General features: G+C 41.3%; 1 protein-coding gene across 2 annotated transcripts in view; it reads right to left on the reverse strand.

Moving 5' to 3' along the window:
- FGFRL1 (fibroblast growth factor receptor like 1) overlaps positions 1 to 25,859 on the reverse strand; it is a 196,941-nt gene that overhangs the window by 86,208 nt on the left and 84,874 nt on the right. For both annotated transcript variants that reach the window (XM_075571428.1, XM_075571435.1), the window contains exon 3: positions 8,041 to 8,313. In XM_075571428.1, coding sequence (XP_075427543.1) covers positions 8,041 to 8,313 — 273 coding nt within the window. The remainder of the gene's footprint in view (positions 1 to 8,040; positions 8,314 to 25,859) is intronic.

The following is a 25,859-nucleotide window of genomic DNA, read 5'->3' on the forward strand; positions in this document are numbered from 1 at the left end:
CCTCCTTCATTCCTCACATTCAAGCCCTCACTAAGTCCATCCAGACTCATCTACCTCACTCACCACTCCACCTCTGATGCTCCACTATGCAAATCCCTACACTAGCTTCCCAATATCCTCTAGAATTACATTTACAACCCTAAGTCTGACATACAACACACTCAACGACACTGCCCCCCTTACATGTTAGCCCTTGTCGCCAAATATCTCCCCAAACACCCCCTCCATTCTACACACGACATCCGCCTCTCCTCCTGCCTTATTTATCTCCTCTGACTCCTGCCTACAAGACTTCTCCCGTGCTGCCTCCTGTCTCTGGCATTCCATACCAAGTACCATCAGACTCTCCCCCAGCTTTCAAACATTCGAAAACTCTCCAAAGACTCACCTTTTTTAAGGAAGCTAATCTGGCATACTCCTAACATCTACCCACCTACCCTATTGGTACCGTCCGTGGGACTGGACCAAACTCCATGCTATAGAACACCCCCTAACATAAACTCCCCCAAACCTTAATAGATCCAGCAGCGTGGCTAAACCATACCCCATCCTGAGGTATACTCCATCCCACAATGAGCAGCTACTTTACGTTTTGTTTCAACATTGTCCCTCATTCCCTCTAGAGTGTAAGCTCTCTGGGGCAGGACTCTCATTACCTCTGTATCTCTTTGCGCTTGTCTGTCCTTTTTGTATATCATTCTGTTAATGTAATTGATGTCACGCTGTACCCCCATTGTACCGCGTTGTGGAAAATGGTTGCGACCCGCAGCTTCCCCACGATTGACGTTTTTTTGACTAAATGCTTTTAATCTATCTTTATTCTGTACGTGCATAGCTCACCATTGTTATCATCAAATCATTGTTTCACTAATACTATAAAAATAGAGAAAACCTGGCGCCAAATGTTCGTATGGAAAGTCTATCACTTGTATTTCACAATTTTTTTTGTCTATCACTTGTATTTAACAATTTTTTTTGTCTATCACTAATACTATACTATTAGAGCTCTGTGCGTGTTTCCTCTTTCTTTCCTATAGACCGGATGCTCAGTCATCTTATTTGAATAGCAGCAAACTCTCACATTTCCCAGGGGGAGGTTATTTGAAGAACAAAATGAATTCTGGTTCACTTACTTGTAGGTTTAAGCCTACACTTCTAATTCACTTCATATATATATCCTGCTGCACTTAATTGTTTTTTGTGTATATATACACTTTGATTCATTTCGTAAATACACTTTTTGTGCGCTTCAGATTCTTCTGTATTTACTGGGGTATGGAGAAAGAAGGGGGGTGGTGATAGGGAGTGATCAACTAGAAACCATACTAATAAGTGAAATGTTCAATATACATAGTGATAAGTGGGTGCAACTGTGATCTGAAAGTGAATCAGTAAAAGGGTGAGCACACAAGGCAGTGTGCTCAGACAAAAATTCACTTGAATGCACACCACTTACAATATAAGATATAACCTTTAATAGTATTTTACTTAAAACAAATATTACTACCTAGGTATGTTACTGGAATTTGTTCTGGCTCTTTGATGGGTTTCCCATAATTACTGGATCATGCCATTTATTCCTTATCTCAGTAAAGTATAATTATTTCTGAGTGGATTAAAAGGAATTTCTTTTTGGTATATTGTTTCACTTTCGGCGCTTTGATATTTTAATCACTGTTACATTCACAATTAGTAATATATGTTTTAAGTAAAATACTATTAAAGGTTATATCTTAAATTGTTAGTGGTGTGCATTCAAGTGAATGTCTCTCTGAGCACACTGCCTTGTGTGCTCATCCTTTTACTGATTTACTGGAGTATGGTTGCGCTTCACAAATAAAGGATAATAATAATGAACACAAACATTGTATTTGGATACTATATATCTTAGACAAGTTTACATTTTAAAGACACAGCAAAAGCTCACTTTCGGTGATAAACCTCAATATATGATCTCCATTCGCTCAGCATCTTGCAGTGCGAGGGACAAACCACATAGTCCCTTGTGCAGTTGGACAAAAGTCGGGAGTTTTTGTTAAACAGAACACAACGCAATACTTGTGTCTGAGATTGTAGTCTCTTGTGTGAAGTTGACTTCAAGTTGTGTTAAAGGAACATGTGGTGTTGGACAAGACAGTGTGTATGTAAATTCTTTCTTGGCCCTAATGTTGTGCTGTCTGCTAGTAGACTGTCAGGATCCAGTGTGAGCAAGTAAAATATAATAGGCCACTCTTAACTGCAATTCCAAAACGTCATGTAGTTGTAGGAATTTTTAGCTCCATCCCTTTACATGGATTGCTCTCCAGCTTCTGACTGCTTCTATAAAGAGCTTCAACAGATGGTTAAGGAAACGGGACTAGATCAAGAGTTAATGCTGCCCTGAACAATAACTGCCCTAAAATCACAAGTAATGGCGATAGCATTTCTGCAGCACAAACACAACCAGAGAATCAATTTGTTCTTCATCATTTTAGAGGCTGACAATCTGTTGATTTTAAAAACACTGCGGCATTCACTAGGATAAACAAACGATCTTCTACATCAGCCAGGAAATGCCAGTATTTGCTAAACACATCAGCGTTGAGGGTCACCGTAACCCTCATAATGAAATCAGATGGCCCGACCTTCTCTACCCGCCCGGACTTCAAAAGAAGATGCAAACATTGATTGGAAATAGATAATTGACTGATCCAGTCTGGGATGTTCATTTGACATGCAATGTTAATCAAACAATCGTATTGCTAAAGCACATACTTGAAACATGGCTGTTAAAAACACCGTTTCACCCGCACAGGTTCCTAATTTTTGTGACAAAGTAGTGGGTCTTCTTTAAAAAATAAATAAAAGAAGAAGGTATTGGATGAGATAATAGACCTTGTTCTTCACGACAGGTTCTACAGTGTGACCCTTTTCTACATGCCGTGAAGCTACTGCCCCAGGTCAGGGACATTCTGAGTCTCCGACATCTGACGGGAACCCAGCGGTTCTTAGCCCTGTAAAAGCAGCTCCGGAGCAGCACTTGAAGTAGAGGCATATATTATCATTTACTTGCTCGGTTACTAAAAGCTCTCGACAGCCCCCTCTCTAGTGAGCAAATATATTTACACTCCTTCCCTTTCTCTGTTCTTGCTTGTAATATTTAATATATATATAAAAAAAACAAATACCTCTAACTCCTCCTTCTCTGACACCCTTTACTTAAACTGAGTCTTTTCCTGACATGTACCAACTGGGGATGAGAAAGACCAAATAGGTTACCAGTATAATCAGTGACGTCTTCCTTATCAAATGAATATGCAAAAGAAATATCAGTTACACGAGGCAAATTAAATAAACACAGCAGCGTAAATCAACATAAGTGGATAAATAAGTATATAAACCAGTAATAAAAACCGGGAGCACATTCACATGCCTCAGACAGGTCCACAACCCTGCCTTTCCCCATTATCTCTTCGCATACAATGTTTCCACTGCAGCCGGGGATTCTGGGTAATGACAAGCACATGAGCACTCACAGTGTGTTACTCTTTACTTATTATCCAGTTTAACATGGAGCCCTATGTATAAATCAGGAAATATCATTTTCTATGAACAAAACCATTACAGGCATACCCCGCTTTAAGGACACTCACTTTAAGTACACTCGCGAGTAAGTACATATCGCCCAATAAGCAAACGGCAGCTCACGCATGCGCCTGTCAGCACGTCCTGAACAGCAATACCGGCTCCCTACCTATACCGAAGCTGTGCGCAAGCGGGGAGACTATAGAGCCTGTTACACATGCGTTATTTACATCAGTTATGTACGTATATGACGATTGCAGTACAGTACATGCATCGATAAGTGGGAAAAGGTGCTTCACTTTAAGTACATTTTCGCTTTACATACATGCTCCGGTCCCATTGCGTACATTAATGCGGGGTATGCCTGTATTCATTTCTTCACCTTCTGAGAATTTAAACTGTACACACTTTGCACAGTCTTTTCTGTGTCCTGTCTACATTGGGAACTCGGACGCGTAGAATCAGCTGACGTTCTGATGACTCCAGACTGACAAGTTGAAGCACTTCTCTGCAGATACTGTAGCTGTAGTACCTTGGACGTATTCCCATCCCTAACATTTATTTGTACAAACTGCACTACACACAGACAGCTTACTGGAGAAAGCTCTGCAAAAAAGGACATTTGTGGAAGCTAAGAAGGGGATGTTTATCCGTTTTCATGCACATCTGCACAACCCTTCCACCTTACACTATATCCGCGCTGTGCTAAGCAGGGGCATCTGGAAGAAGCATGCATGTGGGATGTAGGAATGTTCTGCCACTTTTATTCTGTACAGATACACCTGGCAGCGTTACGGAAGAAGTCGTTTCAGCATGACCAGATTGCATGAGTATTTATAGACCATAAGAACATACGGTGCTTCTGATATTGATAAAACTACATATAGTAACAGTGCATCAGCATTTTATAGAAGCCATCCATCACAGCCTTCTGGTAAGTAAATATGTTCAGTGATTGAGTGGCACTATTTGAGTTCATTATTTATGTTCACTTAGATTGTAAGCTCTGTGGGGCGGGGGCGCCTTTTTCTGTTGTTACTTTTATGCCGGAAGTGCTTATTCCCATTATGTTGTATAATATTATGGCACGTGTATTACTGCTGTGACGCGCTGTGTACAGTGGCGCTACATAAATAAAGATGTACATACATAGATGTACAGAATGTGCCCTTGTGTTAAGCCTGGCTACACGTGTAAGCAAAATGTGTAACTAATAGTCAAAAAAATGAAGCACTCTCTGACTCAGAAAAAATACAACAATGTGGTAAACAATGGTAAGTAATTTAATGTAAGCACAAGATAATACATGGAGCGATACGGCGCAATGCAAAAACACAAGTTCCCCAGTTAAGATGCAAATAGAAAGCTCAAACAAGCAAAGTCCTGAGTACACCAGAGTATATGCAATAAGAAAATCAAACCATCAGGTTTAGTGACCACAAGTCTCTCTTTCTCCCTCTTCTTTCCCTGGCGCGCGATTTTCTTATTGCATATACTCTGGTGTACCCAGTACTTTGCTTGTTTGAGCTTTCTACTTGCATCTTTGCTGGGGTGTCAGGGTTAAGGGAAGTACCTTGTGGTCTTTTTAGACCTGAGGGAACGGGCCTGAGGAAGGGAACGTTGCCCCCCTGATTACCCTCTCCCCCCCCCCCCGTTTGTATTTTCCCCACTCTCCTTGCCTAGTGTCTTTCCCACTCCCTGTCCCTGTGTATTTGCTTCCCCATTACCATATATGTAGAACTTGTGTTTTTGCATTGCGCCGTATCACTCCACGTATTATCTTGTGCTTACATTAAATTACTTGCCATTGTTGGCATAGCCCACAGTGTTGTATTTTCTGAGTCAGAGAGTGCTGGCACTTCATTTTTTTGACTATTAGTTGTGGGGGAATTTGGGTCCTCCTGGTTCAGTTAGCACCTGCACATCTACAATTATATTGATTACGTGAGTGCTGTCTACTCTGTGTATAGGTTCAAAATGTGTAACTGTTTCAGCTGCCTGTGATGTGCGTTTCCATCACTATTACATACAGTATGAGCAGGTCTATGTCACATTGTTCGCATCAATGTCTAGATTAAGTTCTTTGCACTGATTTAGCACCAATGGCATCAAAGGGAAGTTGGAGGAAAGGTTATGCAAAGTACTAGGGGAGAAGTTCCTTTGAGCCTCTATCACAATGTCACTTCATCGATTTAATTGCTTATCCACCAGGTAGCACTAACTCCACAGTCACCAAATCAGCATCAAATGTAAGAAAAATTGGCGTTGCAACCTCAGCTAATCTCTCACTGTTAAATACTGAAAGGGAAGCTAAGCCTTCAACTTCACTTCAGGTCGCTAATTATTACATGTTTTATTTAGAGTTTAAATGACAGTATTATTAAATATGGTCTTATGTAACTTACTAGAACAGTCTTGACTGCAACACCTGTGCTGAAGCAGGGATATCCTGAAAACCTGACCTGTTGGTGGCCCTTGAGGACTGGAGTAAGCCACCCCTGGGCTAAATATTGAGCAAAAGGTTATATATAGATATGGTGTGGGCAACTCCAGTCCTCAAAGGCCGTCAACAGGTCAGGTTTTTAGGATCTCCCTGCTTCAGCACAGGTGGCTCAATCAGTATATTGAGCCACCTGAACTGGAGCAGGGATATCCTGAAAACCTGACCTATTGGTGGCCATTGAGGAGTGGAGTTGCCCACCCTTGTACTAGAACATTAAAACATGTTTATTTTCAGTGATTGCTGCTCTCTCTACCTAATAGAAAGGTCCAATCACAGAAGTATTTATTCAAAGAATCATAAAAGGTCTCGGAGCCTGCCAAAAACGCACACTACAAAGGGTTTGCCAGTCTTCCCAAAGCCGGCTCTTAGAACTGACATAAAGATCAACTTGACATTACTTTAACCACTTCAGCGCTGCAAGTACCTGCAATGGATGCAGAGCAAAGTCTTTCAGCGACAAATGGACAATGTGTGTTTGAAAGGTTTACCGTGTGTGTTTTGGGATTGTTGCATCACTGACTTTTTTTGTAAACGATCCAGGTCATTCTGCAATCTCTGCCTGGTTACGGCGCACTGATCTGTGAGGAAGCAGCATGTACAATGCAGAGTAGTGGAACATCTGCATTAGGCCTCGGGCATGCCGTGCTGAGGCGCGCTGCTGCTCGGCAGTGAGCTCTTGCAGCCGCAATGAGAGTGGCTTTAGCAGGGGCTCGCTTACGCTTACGCAAGTGTGCGGAAGCGTAAGTCTTAGCAACATTTTAAATTCAAGCGCTCAAGGGAGCGCAGGGCCAGTCACGTGAGCGGTTCGCCCAATGAGGGAGAACCAGCTCCGTGACGTCACAGGCCACCCCCCCCCCCGACACGCCCCCGGACGGCGCGCGGTCTAAGGCCAGCGAAAGCCCCCGCTTTCCCTCAGCCTCAGCGCGCCTCCGTCCGGCTCCATTCACCCTGGACGCAGCCTTAGGCGCGCTATCCTTTGTTAACTCCTTTTACTTCTGTGCCTTTGTCATAAGTGGGTGCCAGAGAAACGCAAGTTTGTGGAAACATAACTGTTTTTCTCACCACATCACAATGCTAACAATGGGGTCATTCATTAAGTGGCACCCAGATATAATGTATTGTTTCAGTTACAACAGAAAACTGATGTAATGTAAATGGCACTAAAGGTAATTATGAGAAGTATATGGACAACTTAATCGAAATAGTTGTTAAGACAACGCACATTTCCCTCTGTGACCTATGAATATGCAACTTGTTTAATTAATTCCTTATTCAAGGTAAAAGTGCATTTTCAAAAATAATCTAGAATTATAATTGATGCATTATAAAGTAATCACCGGTGTCATTGTTCCATTAAATGTCATGTTAAAGTCTTTCGTTCCAGAAATGCATTGCATTGTGGGAAAAAATCTTGCATTTAGTTTAAAAAATAAATAAAGTAACAAAGCATAAGCATATGCGTGTTCTCTCTATCTTCATTTGCTTGTGTTATAGGATTTTACAAGTCATGGATAGGATAGATGTTCAGAATATTTGTAATAAATATGTATACAGCTAAATACTGCTAAGGAAAAGTGTAAAAAAAAAAAAAAAAAAGGCGCTCCTAAAGGTGCTAGTGGAACAGTGATAATAACTGATCACCAGTATCTAAATAAACGTTAAAGAATCTTAGTGCTTAACACTATATAAAAAATGCGCCAATATTGAAAAAAATGAAATAAAAAATGTGCACAGGCGTAAATATAAATAATTGAAACTCTTAACGCAGCTCAAACCCCGGTACAGAGAACCATTCGGATGGTTCTTCAGTTGTAGTCTACACTACATTTAAAATACACCAGAAACCACGTTTGTAGCGGAAATAGAGAGGATTGGTCAACTTTCTTGATCAACGTACCGCAGAAAAAGTAGGAGCTGATCAAGTATTTGCTCTACCCTTGCAAAATAAATCTCTGTTCATGGGCAGTACCTACCGATTACAATGAGGGTGTAGTTCACATTGATACTACCGAATCCATTGGTGGCTTTGCAGATGTAGCTTCCTGCGTCTTCGCTTTCCACCTCTTTGATTTTCAGCCCTTGCTGGAGAACCCTGAACCTGGTCCAGCCACTGTGGATGGTCCGACCGTCTTTCATCCACATGGTCAGGGGGGGAGGATCGCCTTCCACTGGACACAAAAGTTTAATGGTTCTTCCCAATCTCACAGTTTGCCGGTGAATCACTTTGTCAGCAATGCGCGGAGGACCTACGAAGAAACCAAAATACTGCATGTTAATGCTTTTCAAAATGTACTTCTAAAAGCACCGGTTGCAGAGCCTTCAAATGTTGGTTTTCGGATAACAAAAAGGAAAGAGGAGACTTGAGTGTAGATGTACAAATTAGAATGTTTATGGGGGGGAAATTACAACCCAAAATAATGAACTTTTAATTTCTCTGCATATTTATGTTGTCATTTTTATAAACTGGTCCATCACTATCTAACACGGGAACACCAACTGCTAAGGCGATGGATGGCCTTCTTTTTAGTTCTGGTTTTGTGCTCATAGTCAACAATGGCAAAACAACATTGCCAACCACTTAGTGATTGTTACTTAGACTATTTTGCTCTACTGCAGTCCTCAAGACCACCCGACAGGTCAGGTTTTCAGGATATCGCAGCTTCAGCACAGATGGCTCAACCGGTGGCTCAGTTTTGACTGAGTCACTGATTGAGCCAGCTGTGCCGAAGCAGGGAGTCCTTGAAAACCTGCCGTGATGGGGGGTCTTGAGGACTGCAGCCGAGCGCCCCTGCTCTAGTGTGTCACCTCTCAAGGTGTCGGGGAGCCATTAGATGTAGGGTCCTCCCGCACTGAAGATCTAAAACATTCATGAGAAGTTCAGGAAAATAAGTAAAGCTCCACCACCAGGAAACCGAGAACAGGATCCTCCCATCTAAGTAATAACAGCAACATCTTTAAAAGTCCAACATTTATTTTGTTAGTTCCAATTTTTTCCCGATGTATTTTTCAGGAAAAGGCCACTAGAAAAAAACGCTTATTTTAGCCTGCATAAGAATCTTTGCCGGTTCCTGATGCCCAGCAATGCAATTGGATGATGTGCAGATGCTCAAAGCATTTTTTGCTGATGGCAACAGTGGGCTCAGCCTGTCTTACATACTTGGTCGCGGGATAAGCAGGACATACCCAAATGCCATTTTCCTTTCACTGACCTTTCATTCTAAGCAATTTTTGGACCGCGCTCCCTGTCATAAGATCTAAAAGCAGACCTTACAGGGCTTAAAAAAGGAGCATCTCCAAAGGCTTATTTTGGTTTTCTCCAACACACCACGAATAGCCGTACCAAAAAAAAAAAAATCTCGCCTGCTTCCTTCTCTAGTGTGTTTTACCAATGCCTTTACCGACACAGAAGAGATTCGCCAGCGTCAAGGTTGCAAGTAGATTTTAAAGCACGATGACTTAAAATAATTGGTAAATGCTGACTTTTAATACGAATCAACCCCACTGGTGATTGCTTTTCTTTCTTCTAGTTCACACGCTTTGGAACATTTGCTACATGGATGAAACAGCTTGTAGACCTTTTGGCAGCTTTCTGCCAGCGTATTGCAGATAAGTGATTATGGGAGCATCACATGGCCGTATCCTGTGATGCGCCTGCAGCACATCGGAGGAATTTGTCATATCTTATTTCAGCGCGTGTTAGCAGCCGCAGGGCAGCGTTTCAGCAAACTATTTTTCACGTTGAGATACTCTTTTGGCACACACCGTGCCATCCAAAGTGATCAGTCAAGATATGTTGTGGCAATGAAAAGACGAAGTTGACCAAAAAGATTGTGCCCGTTCACCGACATCTACCGGTGCCAATCGCAGAGTCTCGGGAACGTGCAGGGCTTGTGCGTTTTGCAGAGATTTCATTCGGCTCGTTTAAAAATAAAAATGTTTCAAGCTCAGTGATATACAGTTCAACAAAATTGCAAAGGATCACAAAAATGTCAGGGGTTCTGCCAAGTCTGTTTTTGTTTTGGCACATGGAAGGAGAGGCAGCTCCATCTCCGTGTTTGATATTAAAGCAGCAAAACATGTAGCACTGTCCGATTTGTTTTTTTTTTATTACATGATGGAAGCAGGGGGTCTCCAGAGCTGAACCGCATTAATTTCAGCTCCGGTGGACCCCCAGCCCCCTGAGATTCTTACCTTCGTATGAAGTGCCGGTATCTCCTTCACGTTTAAAATGTCCAGGTCACGCGGGCCAATAGGAAGCCGCAAAAGATGACGGCACGGCTTCCTATTGGCCCACGTGACGCAGGACATTTAAGCTGCCATTTTGTTAGGCGCACAAGGTCCCTGGCTGCAGATACCGACACCCCCTATGGTGGTACGTGGCTCCTGGAAGCAGGGGGTCCCCGGAGCCGAGACCCCCCCCCCTGCTTTAATCCTGTAACAAAAAGAACATGTAAAAAAAATTGATACATGTTTTGTGCTTTAAATCAGGACTGCCTCTCTTCGCAAAGCTCCATACCAAAGAGTTGGTATTCACGCTCCAGGCACCGCCTGCAGACATACACGGGTGATTAGAGGAAATGTTTTTTTATCGCTCACTGCAGAGCTTGGCCAGGAGTGTGAGGGGATTATCAGCTGAGGATTGATATAACCAAGCTCTACTTGCATAATAATCATCCCTTCTCTTTTCAACTCTTCACTGTCCTAATAGGGCGAATGGAAAAATTAGACAACACACCAAGAGGCCTAAATTGGTCACACAATGTAGGATGTTTGGCCTGCATTGAAATAAAAAGGTAAACAGTCCAATCAAACGCTATTGCATCCTTTCCTTACCCCGTCTAAATAAGGGTATTAGGAATTGTTAGTCCTGCCTTCGAGCCCTGACTGCTTCTATAACATAGTTAGAAAAACACGATATATAGACTATAGAAACAAATAAAGCAATGTGGGGTGAGAGTATTTTGGGATATAAAATAAGGCAGCCAGATTATTAAGTCTGTAGTTAAAATGTTACACTGTTAAAGCAGCAGTCCAGGCTGCCGTTTATTTATTTATTTGTTTCCCTTTAATATGTGCATCAATACAATCCACACAATAATAAGTAATTCACTAAGTTGCCGATCGATCCTGCGCTCGATCGGTGAAGATTCTGCTGGGGGGTTCACTAAATGGCTGTCGGTGCAGCTAGGGTTGCCAGGTGTCCGTTATTTGGTTACTCTGTCCGGTAAAACATGAGATAATACCGGACATGTATGTGTGCGGGAAAGGGACACACACACACACACACGTATGTGTGCGGAATTGCCTCCATGGACTTAGTAACCAATCGCGGGATTTCCCGAGAAGGGATAGAGCAGGGCTGCTGCTGCTAGGGGGCTGGGCAGCATCCTCCATCCTGATTGGCTGCATTACACAACAGCAGCCAATCAGGATGGAGGTGGGAGGAGGCCAAAGAGCAGAGGAAAAGCATGGAGCAGAGTTAGTTGAGGCTGTGTCCTGTGTCTGTTTGTTCTGTTTTTTCCTTGTGTTTGTGTGTGTATTTGTACTTGTACTGTTGTGTGTGTGTTTTCTCTGGCTGTCCCGTGGGGATGATAATAACAGGGAGGGGGGGTGAGAGGATGAAGGGAGGGGGTGAGAGGATGAAGGGGGGGGGGTGAGAGGATCAAGAAGAGGGGGGGTTGGGAGAGGATGAAGGGGGGGGTGAGAGAGGATGAAGGGAGGGGGTGAGAGAGGATGAAGGGAAGGGGTGAGAGAGGATGAAGGGAGGGGGTGAGAGAGGATGAAGGGAGGGGGTGAGAGAGGATGAAGGGAGGGGGTGAGAGGATTAAGGGAGGGGGGTTGAGAGAGGATGAAGGACAGGGGGGTGAGAAAGAGGATGAAGGGAAGGGGTGAGAGAGGATAAAGAGAGCGGGTCAGAGAGGATAAAGGGAGGGGAGTGAGAGAGGATGAAGGCAGGTGGGGTGAGAGAGGCTAAAGGGGGGATGAGAGAGGATAAAGGGAGGGGGAATGAGAGGATGAAGGGAGGGGGGCTGAGAGAGGATGAAGGGAGGGGGTGGGAGAGAGGATGAAGGGAGGGGGTGAGATAGGATGAAGGGAGGGGGTGAGATAGGATGAAGGGAGGGGGTGAGAGAGGATGAGTCAGGTGACGAAGTGTCCCACGTGACACGAAACACGTAGGAGAGCCATTGCATGCTGGGCATTAACGTGATGACGCAACACACCTAGCACTGCCTACACGAGCACTGGAATCACCACAAGTGGATGCCGGTCTAGGACTTCCCCTCAGCACACGCCATCTGCGATCCGGAGAGGGGGATTGTGCCTGGACTACGGATCTTCTGTTTGAGTGTGTACCTGACCGGTGTATTTGGATCCATATGATCCCATTTTTATTGTAAGTTTTGTACTTTCATTTTATGCTACTATAAACTGTTTTAGTTTAGAACTTTTACAGATTTTTTTCCTCTTTTTTTCGGGCCCCTTTCCATTTGTCTTTATGTCTGTGAGTCTTCTCTAGCCCCGCTGATCCCGGGAGACGGGGAGCAGCATTGAAGAGGGATTGTAAAGAAGACTTTTTGACGGCCAGCGCGCATTTACACTGTACTTTTTTGGATAAGCCACCTGGCAACCCCAAGAGCAGCAGAAGAGGACCAAAGATGCAAACTTCTGTGGGGAAGATCATGTGACCAGGCATTCACTAGATACAATTGGTGCACTGCTAGAGAGAGGGCAGGGCTCAAAAAATGGTGTGTCAGAGCCTGCTAAAGAAGAAGAAGGGGGTGTGACTTTGTAAATGGTTGCTATAAAAACAAAAAAAGGGTTGCTACATTATAATACATTCAAAATATAAATCAGTTGATTTAAAAAAAAATGCTACAAGTATTTTCTCATAGTACAGAACTGATTTATTTATTAATCAAACACACATGTAGGATATTGCTTGGTCTGCAGCTTTAAGTCAGGAAATGTCCTCCTATAATGTACTCTTATCTCACTGTACCTTTTATACATCTGCCGCTTAGCTGCAACTTAACTATTCCATGTATGGCTACTAACACATCCACTCCAAGCCCTGGAATGTATGCCAACATACCCACATGCACACAAGGCTAAAACAGATTTATTTAACAGTATCTTATGACAAGAGAGGAGGATATGAAAAGCTTGGACCTTCAGGCAGGACAATTATTCCACTACAGTTTCAGTGATGTAAGCCATCTGGATCATGTTATTATACAATGTTTGTTCTGTATACATCTTTTAATTGATGTTCTTTGCATCACTTTCATCCGCCCCCCCCCCCCCCTCCTCGTTAAGAAACTATGGAGAAGATATTTAGTAGTTGGTGCAAATACAAAATAAATGTATACAGCCTTTCAAAATAGACAAATGTAAAGTGACAGGTACAAGCGTACCCAGAGCTGGACAGTGCATCAATAGCAAAAAGGATAGCCACCCTCCACTGTTGAATCAGGTGACCAGCTAGAATTAAGTGCTCTGATTATTATGACATTATGGAAAATTCCCTGAAAAAGACCAATATTCTAACAAAAAACAGTGAAACGTAGACATTCCACTGGATTATTTGATTCCGGCGAGATTGCCTTTTTGCTTAAACTGTGGTTCAATAAATCTATTTGTGCTAGAGAAACACAAATACATATTAAAAGATAGATGTGACTCTGAAGTTCTTGGAAATGTCTGGCGGGGTTAGGAATATTCACTTAACAGTGAAAATAAGTAGACTTTTTCCAAGGGAACAAAAATTGGCTTCAATTGTAAATATATTCCAGCTCTTGTTGATCCAGACAAATGTGCCAACATAGTATTAGTCTCTACTAGGAATACGAGCAACTGGAATTTCCAATCCGGTTCAATATGAAAGAGAGATGGATGCCCCCACCTGTCATACTGAACAGCTGGGCAACGTTCGATGTATATTCTGCTACTGTACATTATGGTGGGCCTCAGTATAAGGAAAAGGGGAGCCCTGCCAATGCAAACACAAACTCTCTGAACACATATATAGGACGATGCCAAACGGAGTGAAAACAAGCGGCAATTGACTCAGAGTATAATTATGCGGTTGTTAATTATTCAAAGAAAAAACAATGGATTACGAAATAAATGTTCGAATTCCAGAGCAACCACTTCTGACTAATTTTGGTACACTTGGGTCTATACTCATGTATAATCCACAATTCATGGCTATGGCTATGTTACAAAGAAATTAGTAATATACTTACAAAGGATTTACTGTTCTACTCATGCACAACTACTGCTAAAAAATTAAGAAACCTCTGAAAACATGTTTGTCCACTGTTATTACACTGATATCACGGGATAAGTATCTGCAGACTGGATGGGAACTGTGCTTCCAGAGTGGTTTTTTGCATGGTGTTTGCAGACAGACAGGAACACGTCTTATGATAACTACTTCACCTCGAAGCACTCGCCAAATAATCTCCAACTCTGCATACCTAGCTTCCTATGAACCACTTTTAATGGTAACCTGGGGAGGGAATATGGCTCTTAAAATCGGTCATGCCTAAACCTCGTTATTCCTTCGCTCGATGGAACGAGTACCAGGAAGAATTCACATATGGCGAACATACTCGTCGTGAAATAGTTCCTAGGAGACCATCTGCCACGTTACAGTTCAAAGGGAACTTTATTAACACATTAAACATAATTATAAGGAGGAAATTCCAAGGAAGGTCAGGCAGATTGGGCAGATTTTTGGGAGGGGGGTGTGTGGTAGTTTACAATATCCACATACGCTGTTAGTAAAATTTACAATGGAACAGAATAGGTTTTAGGAGTCTGCGTGTTTTATTACTTAATAGTGTGCACGGCGACATGCTAAAAAGAGAAGATTTATCTGGCTAACGAGGGATATTACTTTGTCCCACTAAGCCCTTGGATGTTAGAGTTGCATGTCGGACAATGCAATGCTCTGCTTTCCCCCCTGACATTCAAGGGCTAGAAGAGGGCTCGCTAGGTTCAGGACAAATCCTGCTTTAAAAAAAATATGAAAATACTGTAGCAGGGAACAAAATAGCAGACCGCCATCTACCCACGGCAGGCCAATTACTGCCATTTGTGGGGCCCACGCCGTCTCCCGGCCCCACCGGTCCTGCTGATGAAACTGCAAGCAGTGTAGAGCAAAGGAGCACAGCAGCAAAAAGATATTTCCCAAGGAAAAACAATAAGAGGGCAACTCCAAGATAAAAGTGGAAGGTATTTAATCCATCAGCTCACACGGGCCGAAACGCGTTGGTGCGTTAGTTTCTTTCACTTTTTGTGAGCCGATGGATTAAATACCTTCTACTTTTATCTTGGAGTTGCCCTCTTATTATTTCTCCTTGGAAATATCTTTTTGCTGCTGTGCTCCTTTGCGCTACCCTGCTTGCTGCTGAATCTACCCTGCAGGACTGCGCGCTCCGGAACACTGCAACACTGGACTCATTCTGGCTACCCCCAGGGGCAGGTAATGGGCTTTAGCCCTTATATGTTTACCTTTGGTCCTATTATAGGGGATGTTTTCGTTCAGAGAGGGATTTATATACAAAGGCCATTTGCTGCGGTAGTCAAGTGGACACCGCTAGGTCATTTGTCCCTCTTCATATGTTTATGGACACTTAATTCAATGGATGGTTGCAGTGTGTTTACTTATGCTCCAGTGATGCTTATGAGAAAAAATATATGCAGTGCACACACTTGTATTTGAGCACCATTTTTCTGCAATACTCCTGCTGATGAAACTGCCTCGGGATGAGGATCATGTTTAATTCGGCCGCACCACACACAGCCTTAGAGAATCCTTTGCAGGAAAGTGCCTCTCCTGTTCCGTATGCGGTGGAACTGTTGGGGTTTGGGTGATACCTTAAAAGTTTGTTTTGGGGGCGGGGGGGGGGGGGGCCGTGGAAGGAGGGGGAACGGATGGCACAGTGAATAAAATATTTGAAAGCTGTAAATAATGAGAAGGATGGAAGATTAAATAAGCTACTGGGAGGTGAGACTGCAAATTGGCCTGACACAAATGGTAGTCTGGTTGAAAAATATATATAGATGTCATGCCCTGCTAAAGTAAAAAGTGCTACTTGGTGTGACTTGAAACTGAGTTTGTTTAAAGGGTAAAAACTTCCAAAAGATGACAAAAAAAAAAAAGAATATCAACTGCAGAACACCCCCTGCCCTCTCCACTCCTTTTGATTAATATGTTAAATATCACGTTTAAAGCAACAACCCGCATGAACCGTGTTGGTTTTAGCTTCTGGAGATATTCACACATTTTCGCCCTAGGCTGTATATTTTGTCTGGTCATTGGGTCAGGCTCCTTAGGTGGCCAATGCAAAACAGCAAAGATAATAATAATAGTAGTAATTATTGTACTAATTCTAATAATAATAATATTCAGGACATGATGTGACAGCGTCCATTTATAATATAATTTTTTTTAAATTTTTCTTTTATTGATAATTCTTCGCATAGCATATTTAACCATCTTCTAACTCTCTATATATATATATATATATATATATATATATATATATATATATATATATATATATATATATATATATATATATATTAGCTGCAGCATGAGAGTGGTAATATTGCATGGACTGGGCTGTCCTTGAAGCTGAAAGTGTGTGTACAGGCATACCCCGGTTTAAGGACACTCACTTTAAGTACACTCGCGAGTAAGGACATATCGCCCAATAGGCAAACGGCAGCTCGCACATGCGCCTGTTAGCACGTGCTGAACAGCAATACCGACTCCCTACCTGTACCGAAGCGGGGAGACTATAGACCCTGTTACAAATGTGTTATTTACATCAGTTATGCACGTATATGATGATTCCAGTACAGTACATGCATCGATAAGTGGGAAAAGGGTAGTGCTTCACTTTAAGTACATTTTCGCTTTACATACATGCTCTGATCCCATGCGTACGTTAATGCAGAGTATGCCTGTATATATATTGAAACAAAGTGTTATATTTGGGTGGCAAGATTGAAGAACTATATACATAAAACATACTGGACACCTAACAAGCCCCTATTGAACCCCCAAAATAACCACAACATATATATAAGCATATGAGTGTCACAGAGGAGTGCTACTGAGCATGGCAATATATATTTAAAATCAGAGACAGAACATAAAACACAGACAGAGCTCAGTTTTTAGCACATCCAGTGAAACTCATACACGGTACAGTGCCTAAATATATATATGTATAAATATCAAGTAAAATGGTCTTTTAGTTTAACATTTTTGGCCAAAATTGTTGTAAGCCCTTGAGCCAACTGCACGGCAGACCACAATTCAGGGGTCCCTAACGCTAATATAAATTCTTAGTAACCTGTGTAGTAACAGGAAGAATGATTTATAGTAAATCTGTCAATATTAGTTGCAAAGTTCTAAGTCAGATTGAAGCTTTTAATAAAGTTTCACTGGATGTGCTAAAACTGAGCACTGTCTGTGTTTTATGTTCTGTCTCTGATTTTAAAGAACTATATACATACACAGTGTACACAACAGAAATGTGTGTGTGTGTGTGTGTGTGTGTGTGTGTGTGTGTGTGTGTGTGTGTGTGTGTGTGTGTGTGTGTGTGTGTGTGTGTGTGTGTGTGTGTGCGCTATACACCTGAGTTTACACTGTATATATTTCTTCAGTCTTAACTGCCACCCAAATATAACACTTTGTTTCAATATGTCATTCAGGGCTGAGTGGTTATGTTCATTTTCATATCCTACGGGCGATCAATGTTTAACATACTTCAAGCAAAACATAGCGCTTAATTAGAGATTAATTGTTTCTCTTTGTCGGGCATTGTAGTGTGAACTGGACTAGCAGGAAATTATACGTGTCATTCAATATATCTACAGGGAAATAATACGGTGTTTGACTCTGTGCCATGTCGAATAATGCGTGTTGTTTTTATAACCACACCAGTGCCTGCAGGGAATGTAATGCATGGATCGAGCTTCTGGCATTGGTGGGGTTACAAAATGTTTCCTTTGTGAGGAAGATTTGGTTGCCTTTTGTTCTATTTTTATGATGTATAGATAAGCTATTACGCTTATACATTGTATAACACAAAGACACCACCACACATTAAAAGTACAAGTGTAAGCCAGGGCTCCAGAGCCTCAATGTCTATGCAGGCTAAGCAGGTGCCTACCGTGTTGAAACTGGTTTAGCCACAGTGAAGGAAACAAGTTCTATAGAACAGCTCCTACTCATTGTAAGAGGCGGGGTGAAGCCAGAGAAGCCAATAAAACTACCAAAGACAGTAATCCAGGCTTCACTGACAGGGTCAGACTAGACCCCCACATGGAAGTTTGATCACATACCCTTCCCCCGGTTGAATTTACAGATAGGGACAGAAAGATGAAAGCTCAACGTCTCATTTAAAGCTGCAGTTCAGGCAATATCCTGCATGTGTGTTTTTTTTTAATAAATCAGTTCTGTAGTAAGAAAAAATACTTTTAGCATTTTCTGTTTTAAAAAAAAAACAACTTTGAAAGACCAATTCTCTTGTATTGTTTTTTAACAAGCATGCTTGTTCCTATAGCAACGATTTACATTCCCCATATTTAAAGATGTCGCCAAACTTTGCCGACCAATAGACGGAGAACGAATTGACCGGCAGCTATGCAGTTCTTTAGGTAAGTAGAGATTGCCCACATGAAACTATTGAAGTAAAAAAAATAAATAAAAAAAAAAAAAGACTGAACTGCAGCTTTAACTTTGTCTACGTACACAAGCAGCAAATCTGTTTATGTTGGATTCCCATGTTATGAATAGCTGCTGTATGTCAGCACTTAACATCGATTTTGCTGACTTGGGATGGGATGAAAAGACAATAAATACTTCAATACTCTTGGAAAGGGGATCTTTGCAGCATCCCCTTTAGAGGATAAGAATAATACTAGGTACAAATCAAACGGGTCTTACCTGTTTCTTCTTTAAATAGTTGTACGGGTTACAGAAGGATCTTTCAAGTTTGCCATAACACACGGGCACATGATCGTACAATCATACTATCAGAATCCCGTATTAGATGTCAAAATGGCCGCCCAATAATGCCACCAGCTCTTGAATATAATGTTAATTTCTGTTCAATTTTGGCAAGAACTTTATTTATTTTTTTCTTTTATTGAAAATTTTTCGCATAGCATATTTAACCATCTTCTAATTCTAAAAGGTGCTGTGAGTGATGTTTTTTTTTTTACTGTATTTACATCTTATTTCATTTTTCCCACATGAAAATATGATTTATACCCACGAGTGAAATAGTAGTATTTGACTTTTTTTTTTTAATGTAAAGGGACAACATGGTATGCAGTATTTTCAAGAAACGGTGTCACATCCTGCAAAAGAACTCGAATCCTATGAAATCTGTGCCGTTTAGAAGAATCTCTTCTATACATCTGCAACACATCGTACAGAGCGATATTAAACCTACAACAATGTAAACCTTGTTTGCAATTCAAAAGATATTAAGAGAGTAAATTCACTGCATGCACATTATGACTTAGAACCACTCACTGCAGTTAGTCAAGTATGTCTTCTATAAGGAGACAGAGCAAATAGCTGTCGGCATAATGTCTGTCATTGTATATGGAATCTTATGATGAATCCTGAAACAGAAGCCACTATATGCTGCCGTTTACTGTATAGCATAGCATATATTTACATGTTTAAAGGGCAAATATCCTCTTACCAACGTATAATGTAGTTGCAACATAGTAAAACACTCAACCATTTAGCAAATGTCCTATTTTACTTACTTATAATAGTAATACATTGAGAGTTACCTCTCGTTTTCAAGTATGACCTGGGCATAGAGTTAAAGCTCAATTTAAAGCTATAAATAAGGTCTGCATTTATAGATATAGAAACTTTTTCAAGTGTAGGGCCAAATAAAAGGCTCGTCAGGAACTGAAGACTAAATGAGAACGGCAATAAAGCAATGAAATCAAATTCTGTTTCACAATACTGTCTCCCACCGGAAGCACACAGGAGAATTTCACAAGGAAGTCCGGGATTGCACCTTTTCATTTACTGGCACATCTATTTATTTTTCACAATAGGGACTTCTTTAAAGCAGCAGTGCCTATTTCAGTACTTCTACAATAAATACGGTATAAAACAATGTATGTATATTTGTATGCCTACAATACAGGAGAGTATAATGCAATAAAAACAAAGCCCCTTATGAGACAGCATTGGATAATGTTTTTACTGGGGTTTGTGTTTGCCTTCCTCTGGATCAAAATACTGTAAATACTAATATAGGATAAGCACAGTATCTGTCGTCTCAATTAAGCATAGGTTAATTCGATGGACATCTGTCTTTTTTCAACCTCATCTACTATGTAACTATGTAACACAATAAGTGCAATAGGAAAGGAAATCCCTGCCACAAAGAGTTTACAATCTATGGCTATGCTAATAGTTAGGTTACGGTCGCTGGAAGAATCAAATTGAGATGACTTCCAGCGATCGGGACCAAGCTGTCTCTCCGTGCTTACTATAAGCAGACACAACGGCGGCAATGCATTTGTTTTGACGCGATGTTGCGTCGCTGTCGCCGGCACTATAAGCGCAGCCTTGGGTTATCACACTCATTCTGGCGTTAACTCCCATTGAAGTCACAGAAATTATAGCAGGTGCGTAGGTGCAAACCATACAGTACGAAAATGGCATTATAGGAGATTTAACAATGATATTATATATACAGTATATATGGTTTTCTGTCGCCTTTTTCACCCACCATAACTTAAAATACGTGTGTGTGTGTGTGTGTGTGTGTGTGTGTGTGTGTGTGTGTGTGTGTGTGTGTGTGTGTGTGTGTGTGTGTGTGTGTGTGTGTGTGTGTGTGTGTGTGTGTGTGTGTGTGTGTGGACAATAAGTGCTATAAAGAACTTATATCAATACTCATAAAAAACACCACAACTAGATTATACACTTCAATAATAATCAATAACAAAAATAAACAATAGAAGAATTGTGTGAGTCAAGTCTCTCACACTTAACTCCTGGATCTATGGATCTATGGAATCAGATCAGCAATAGTCCTGTATAGCTATATAGCTGTATCACAGTCTCTTACCGAGCTTATAGCTCCCTGCCTGGTACCTGTGTCTCCGGAATAGAACACTGAATGAGATAGACAATATTGTTTGGCTATCATGCTACATCTATTATAGCCTTCTCATAGAAACATCCTGATATTGTCAGCAATATTGTACTAGTATTATTTACACACGGTGTACTTGTGCTGGTCATTGCTCCCTATCGTTCCCCCGTCAACGGACTGAAATTCTCTGCTGACGTAATTTCCGCGATCTCGCGGGAGTTGGAGGACTGGGAAGAAAAGACGGGAGGCAGCTGCGGTCGTGTTCGATATCGGCGCGGAGTCTCGGCATTCCACGTGGAGTCAAGACAAGCCGCTCTACAACACTGCAGCTAGGAGAGGAGCATATGTATCCTACATGCCTGTACCATCTGCTACTTTGTAAGTAGCGGTCTTCTGTTGCGCTGAAGCTCAATACAAGCTAACTTCGCCATATTTGCTTCCCTTCTTATTTTTTAGTTTCATCGTTCACTTGGTTACTTTATTATTGCTTTCATTTTACTGTGTCCCTGATACTCTGCTCTGGCTGTCTTTATTGCCTTAGCACTGTCTGCGCCTGTGTTTTCCCTTTCCTTATTTATTTCTTAACTATTGTGTATAGTTTGTACACTGTGGCAGCATTTATTGTTACATTCCCATACATATTGATACTTTTGCACACCTAATCATTTCCACTGTTATATATATATATATATAATATATATATCAGGAAGAAGGTACGTTGCAGCCGTGTGTATCAGCTTCTCTTCCTTCCCGTCAGCTTCTTAATGCCGGCACACTGATGAATACTGTCCCACTCCTCTCCTCACACCGGGAATGAGTAATTAGCAAAGGTCATCAGGCTGCACAGGGAGTGGGAAGAAGCTACAGTACGATCCACACCTGCAACATCTGCACTCCCTCTGCACTGGGGAGTGGGCAACTTGGGTGGCCAGCAATTGGGGGGCCCCAGGTGAAGACCCTGAGGGGCCGCATGTGGGCTGGAGTTTGCAACATCATCTACAAACAGGATCTACTCCTAGCTGTATGGGGGAGAGAAGGAGAGCAGGCTGCTAGGGTGGTAAATGGTTGCAGGTGGAGTCCCCGAGGGCCACAGGTGGAGTCCCTGAGGGCTACAGGTGGAGTCCCCGAGGGCCACAGGTGGAGTCCCCGAGGGCCGCATGAGGGCTCCGAGCCACTTGTTGCCCACCAAAGCTATAAGGAGTAGATCTGTTTCCTTCTGTACAGAATTTTCATTTTCACATTACCACTGACTCAACTTAACTACATCACATTTCATCTAAAGTCTACCCATATCCTGAGAAATGTGTATTTCAGTAACATTTAATGCTCCCTACTTCTAAATCAACATCTCTGCAACTAACCCATGGAAAGCCAATGCCATTAATGTATCAAGTATTTATAGTCGGCTCCAAAATCCACAGAGGTAAAAGCTGATTCTCAGGAATATCATAGGTATCCCTTAGGACTTTGGGAAAACTATTCAGACATATTTTTCCAGTGAAAATATGGCATTTCCAGTACTGGTGAAGAATGTATTTTTCCTATTTAACAGACACATTTCAAATGTCTTATTTCTGGAAGCATTATATGTCCACAAGGAAAGTTCAGGACCAACATTTTCAACACAGTAGCCTGCAGGACCATACTGGGCTTGGATTGGAAGTTATATTGTGAAAAAAAAGGCACATTCTTTAATACAAGTATACCAGAAAGCCAGGATCCACTTTGCTTGGCTTCAGTTCTTTGGCATTATTCGTCCTCTGGTTATCTACCATCAATGTATTTACATTCACTGTTCAGTAGACACCAATAAATGCTGCCAAAGGCTTGCAAAGGTCTTAAAGGAAGGAACACCGACAAATATTTATGGAACCTAAAATGAAACTTAAGACACTGTTAAAATAAAGTTTGCCTTTTTTCATGAAGAATTGACCCAGCTTTTTGGCAGATACGTGTGTTCAGATGCTGTTAAATGTATTTTTAACAGCTCATAAGAACCACATGCTCTGTCTGGACCATTCAAACCCCAGCTTTTTCAACTGGTCTCATAAAATACATACCGACAATCACAATGCAACTTGCCAAAATAAAATGAAATTGCCCACCCCTAGTCTAGAAGTTTAGAAGGGCAAACAGAATGATATAGCCAGCGTACAAAGAGGAAGAGTTAAAAAAAAATTCATCTGGGAAGGAAGAAGGGATATGATGATAGTAGGGATGAATTAATCAAACAAAACAAGTTCAAAGAAAAGGAATCATATAACGACATTTGAGTGACGTCAGATTGATAAAAAACAAGGTAAACTTTTTAGGGTAATATTCACCAAGCGCCGGATGGGTGAACGCACCCGATTTAGTGGTAACTCCCATTCAAGTCAATGGTAGTTAACGCTAGATCAGGTTTGCTAACCCGTACCGGTGCTTGATAAATCTACAATCTTTAACTAGAGTAGAGCAGTGGTTCCGAACTCAAGTGCTCAAGAACCCACGACATGCCAGGTTTTAAGGGTGTCCCTACTTCAGCACAAGTGGTACAGTGGTACAGTTAAAATGGCGGTTCGAGATTGAGAACAGGAGTTGGGTACCACTGGAGTACGGCATAGTGGAGTCTTCCAGGGGTAGTGGTTAAGCCAAACATATTAGAGAAATGCAATAAGCGCGATAGACAAAGAAACAAATGGTTTGGAAAGAGAGAATACTCCCATGCCTCATAGATGGCCTAACATATATAATTAACAAAAAGATAATTATTTACTGTAGGACAAATGCAGCTTACTTGCCATCAATACCTACCAAATGTAAATAAACTAAGTAAATGACAGAACCTCCTATTCACTCATTTGTTATGCCAAATGGAAGAGCAGTCTGGCATTCATACAGATGTTCCATTACCTCCACGCCGTTTCCCTGAGTTGTCTACACACCATAGAAGACAGATGAAAGAACACTTGTATATGGAAGGACCTGAACTTAATTAGCCAACCAAATGGATTCTAGAATCTACCATGCAGATGGTTCACAGGAGATTAACGGGAGGGTATGCTAAAATTCAACATTCAAACTGGCTTTGGGTTAATAATCATGACTACAACTTGGAAACATTTTTGCACTAATCTGTTTAAATATATTACATTTAAACGTCTTTTTTCTCAGATTAAGAAATCATGCAACGCAGATATTATCTTCAACGTCCCGTTTTCTTTTATACATTTTTGTATAAACCCAGGAGAGCTAATCTGGACCAAAAACTTTTGAAACATGGGGAAATTGTTAAAAGCGTATATATAAGTTCACTCTTCCTTCCATTTAATCAAATATTGGAATAAAACACAACAAAGTATCAAGCAAGCCCTTCTTTTCTGCTAGGGTTGAAAGTGTAGGACAGTGTTTCTCAATTTTATTTTTTTCCGATAGGGTACCCCTACTGAGATGATCCAATTTCCGGGGTACCCCACCATTTAATCAATTGTCACAATTATTCCAGTTCAAATAAAACTGGATAGAAACGGAAGATAAGTATTTATCCCCCCCAAAAAACGGTGTTATATTTACTGCTTGCAAATGTAATTAGTCATTTTTAAATGTCATTGTAAAGTTCAGGTTTACTACTTTTTTTTAAGTGAAGTACACACACTTTTATCAGCAATAAATTCCCATAAGGGTAGCAAATCATTTGGGTTCATACGCTAAAGCAGAGGTGGGCAACTCCAGTGCTCCAGGGCCACGAAACAGGTCAGGTTTTCTGGACCCCTTCTCAGTACCAGGGCGCACCTTGATTGAGAAAAACTGCTGTAGATAATGCACGGGACAGAACCCCAGGAAAAAGTACCAAAAGGCTAAACCAGTAAAGGAAATGAAATAATTACTCTAGGACGGACCCATACAGGTTCCCGAAATGGGCACATAATCATTTAGATTGTAAGAGCAAACAGGCAAAGTGGGCAGATCAGGTAACCCATATGGTCCTCATAAATAAGACCAAATTGTACTGTATTTTTATTTATATAGAGCCTGCCAATGTATACTGTCCTTCACAGATATATTACACAAGCCATATTACAGTTAGGGATAAGTGCATAATACGTTAAAACGTATCTCTGCATCCTGGTGGATGATCCACTCTTTCTCCAGCACAGGTATGAACTTTTTTTATATACATATATATACACACACACAAACACACACACACACACACACACACACACACACACACACACACACACACACACACACACACATATGTGTATATGTAAATGTATACATATATATATATATATATTTATATATATATATATATATATATATATATATATACACATATACACACACATAAAAATATATTTATATACATGCACACACACAGGCATATAGAGGATTATTCTACTCAAATTTAAATACCAATTATGTAAACCAATGCTGAAAATCATTGGAATGCTGTCAAATTGCCGAGTGCTTTCTCTTTCATGCATCTTCGGTATACAGTATATTGCCAAGTGGGACTGCAGCTGTTACTGCACTTGTATTTAAGTACAGAAATAGAACGAGTACAAGATGAGGGAGCGAGCCCTTGGAGTGTCTGGGACGCTCCCGGCTCCTCTCTTAGCAGCCTATTCACTGTAAGGAGCTCATGATGA

This window comes from Ascaphus truei, chromosome 1 (genome assembly GCF_040206685.1).
Source record: "Ascaphus truei isolate aAscTru1 chromosome 1, aAscTru1.hap1, whole genome shotgun sequence".
NCBI lineage: Eukaryota > Metazoa > Chordata > Amphibia > Anura > Ascaphidae > Ascaphus > Ascaphus truei.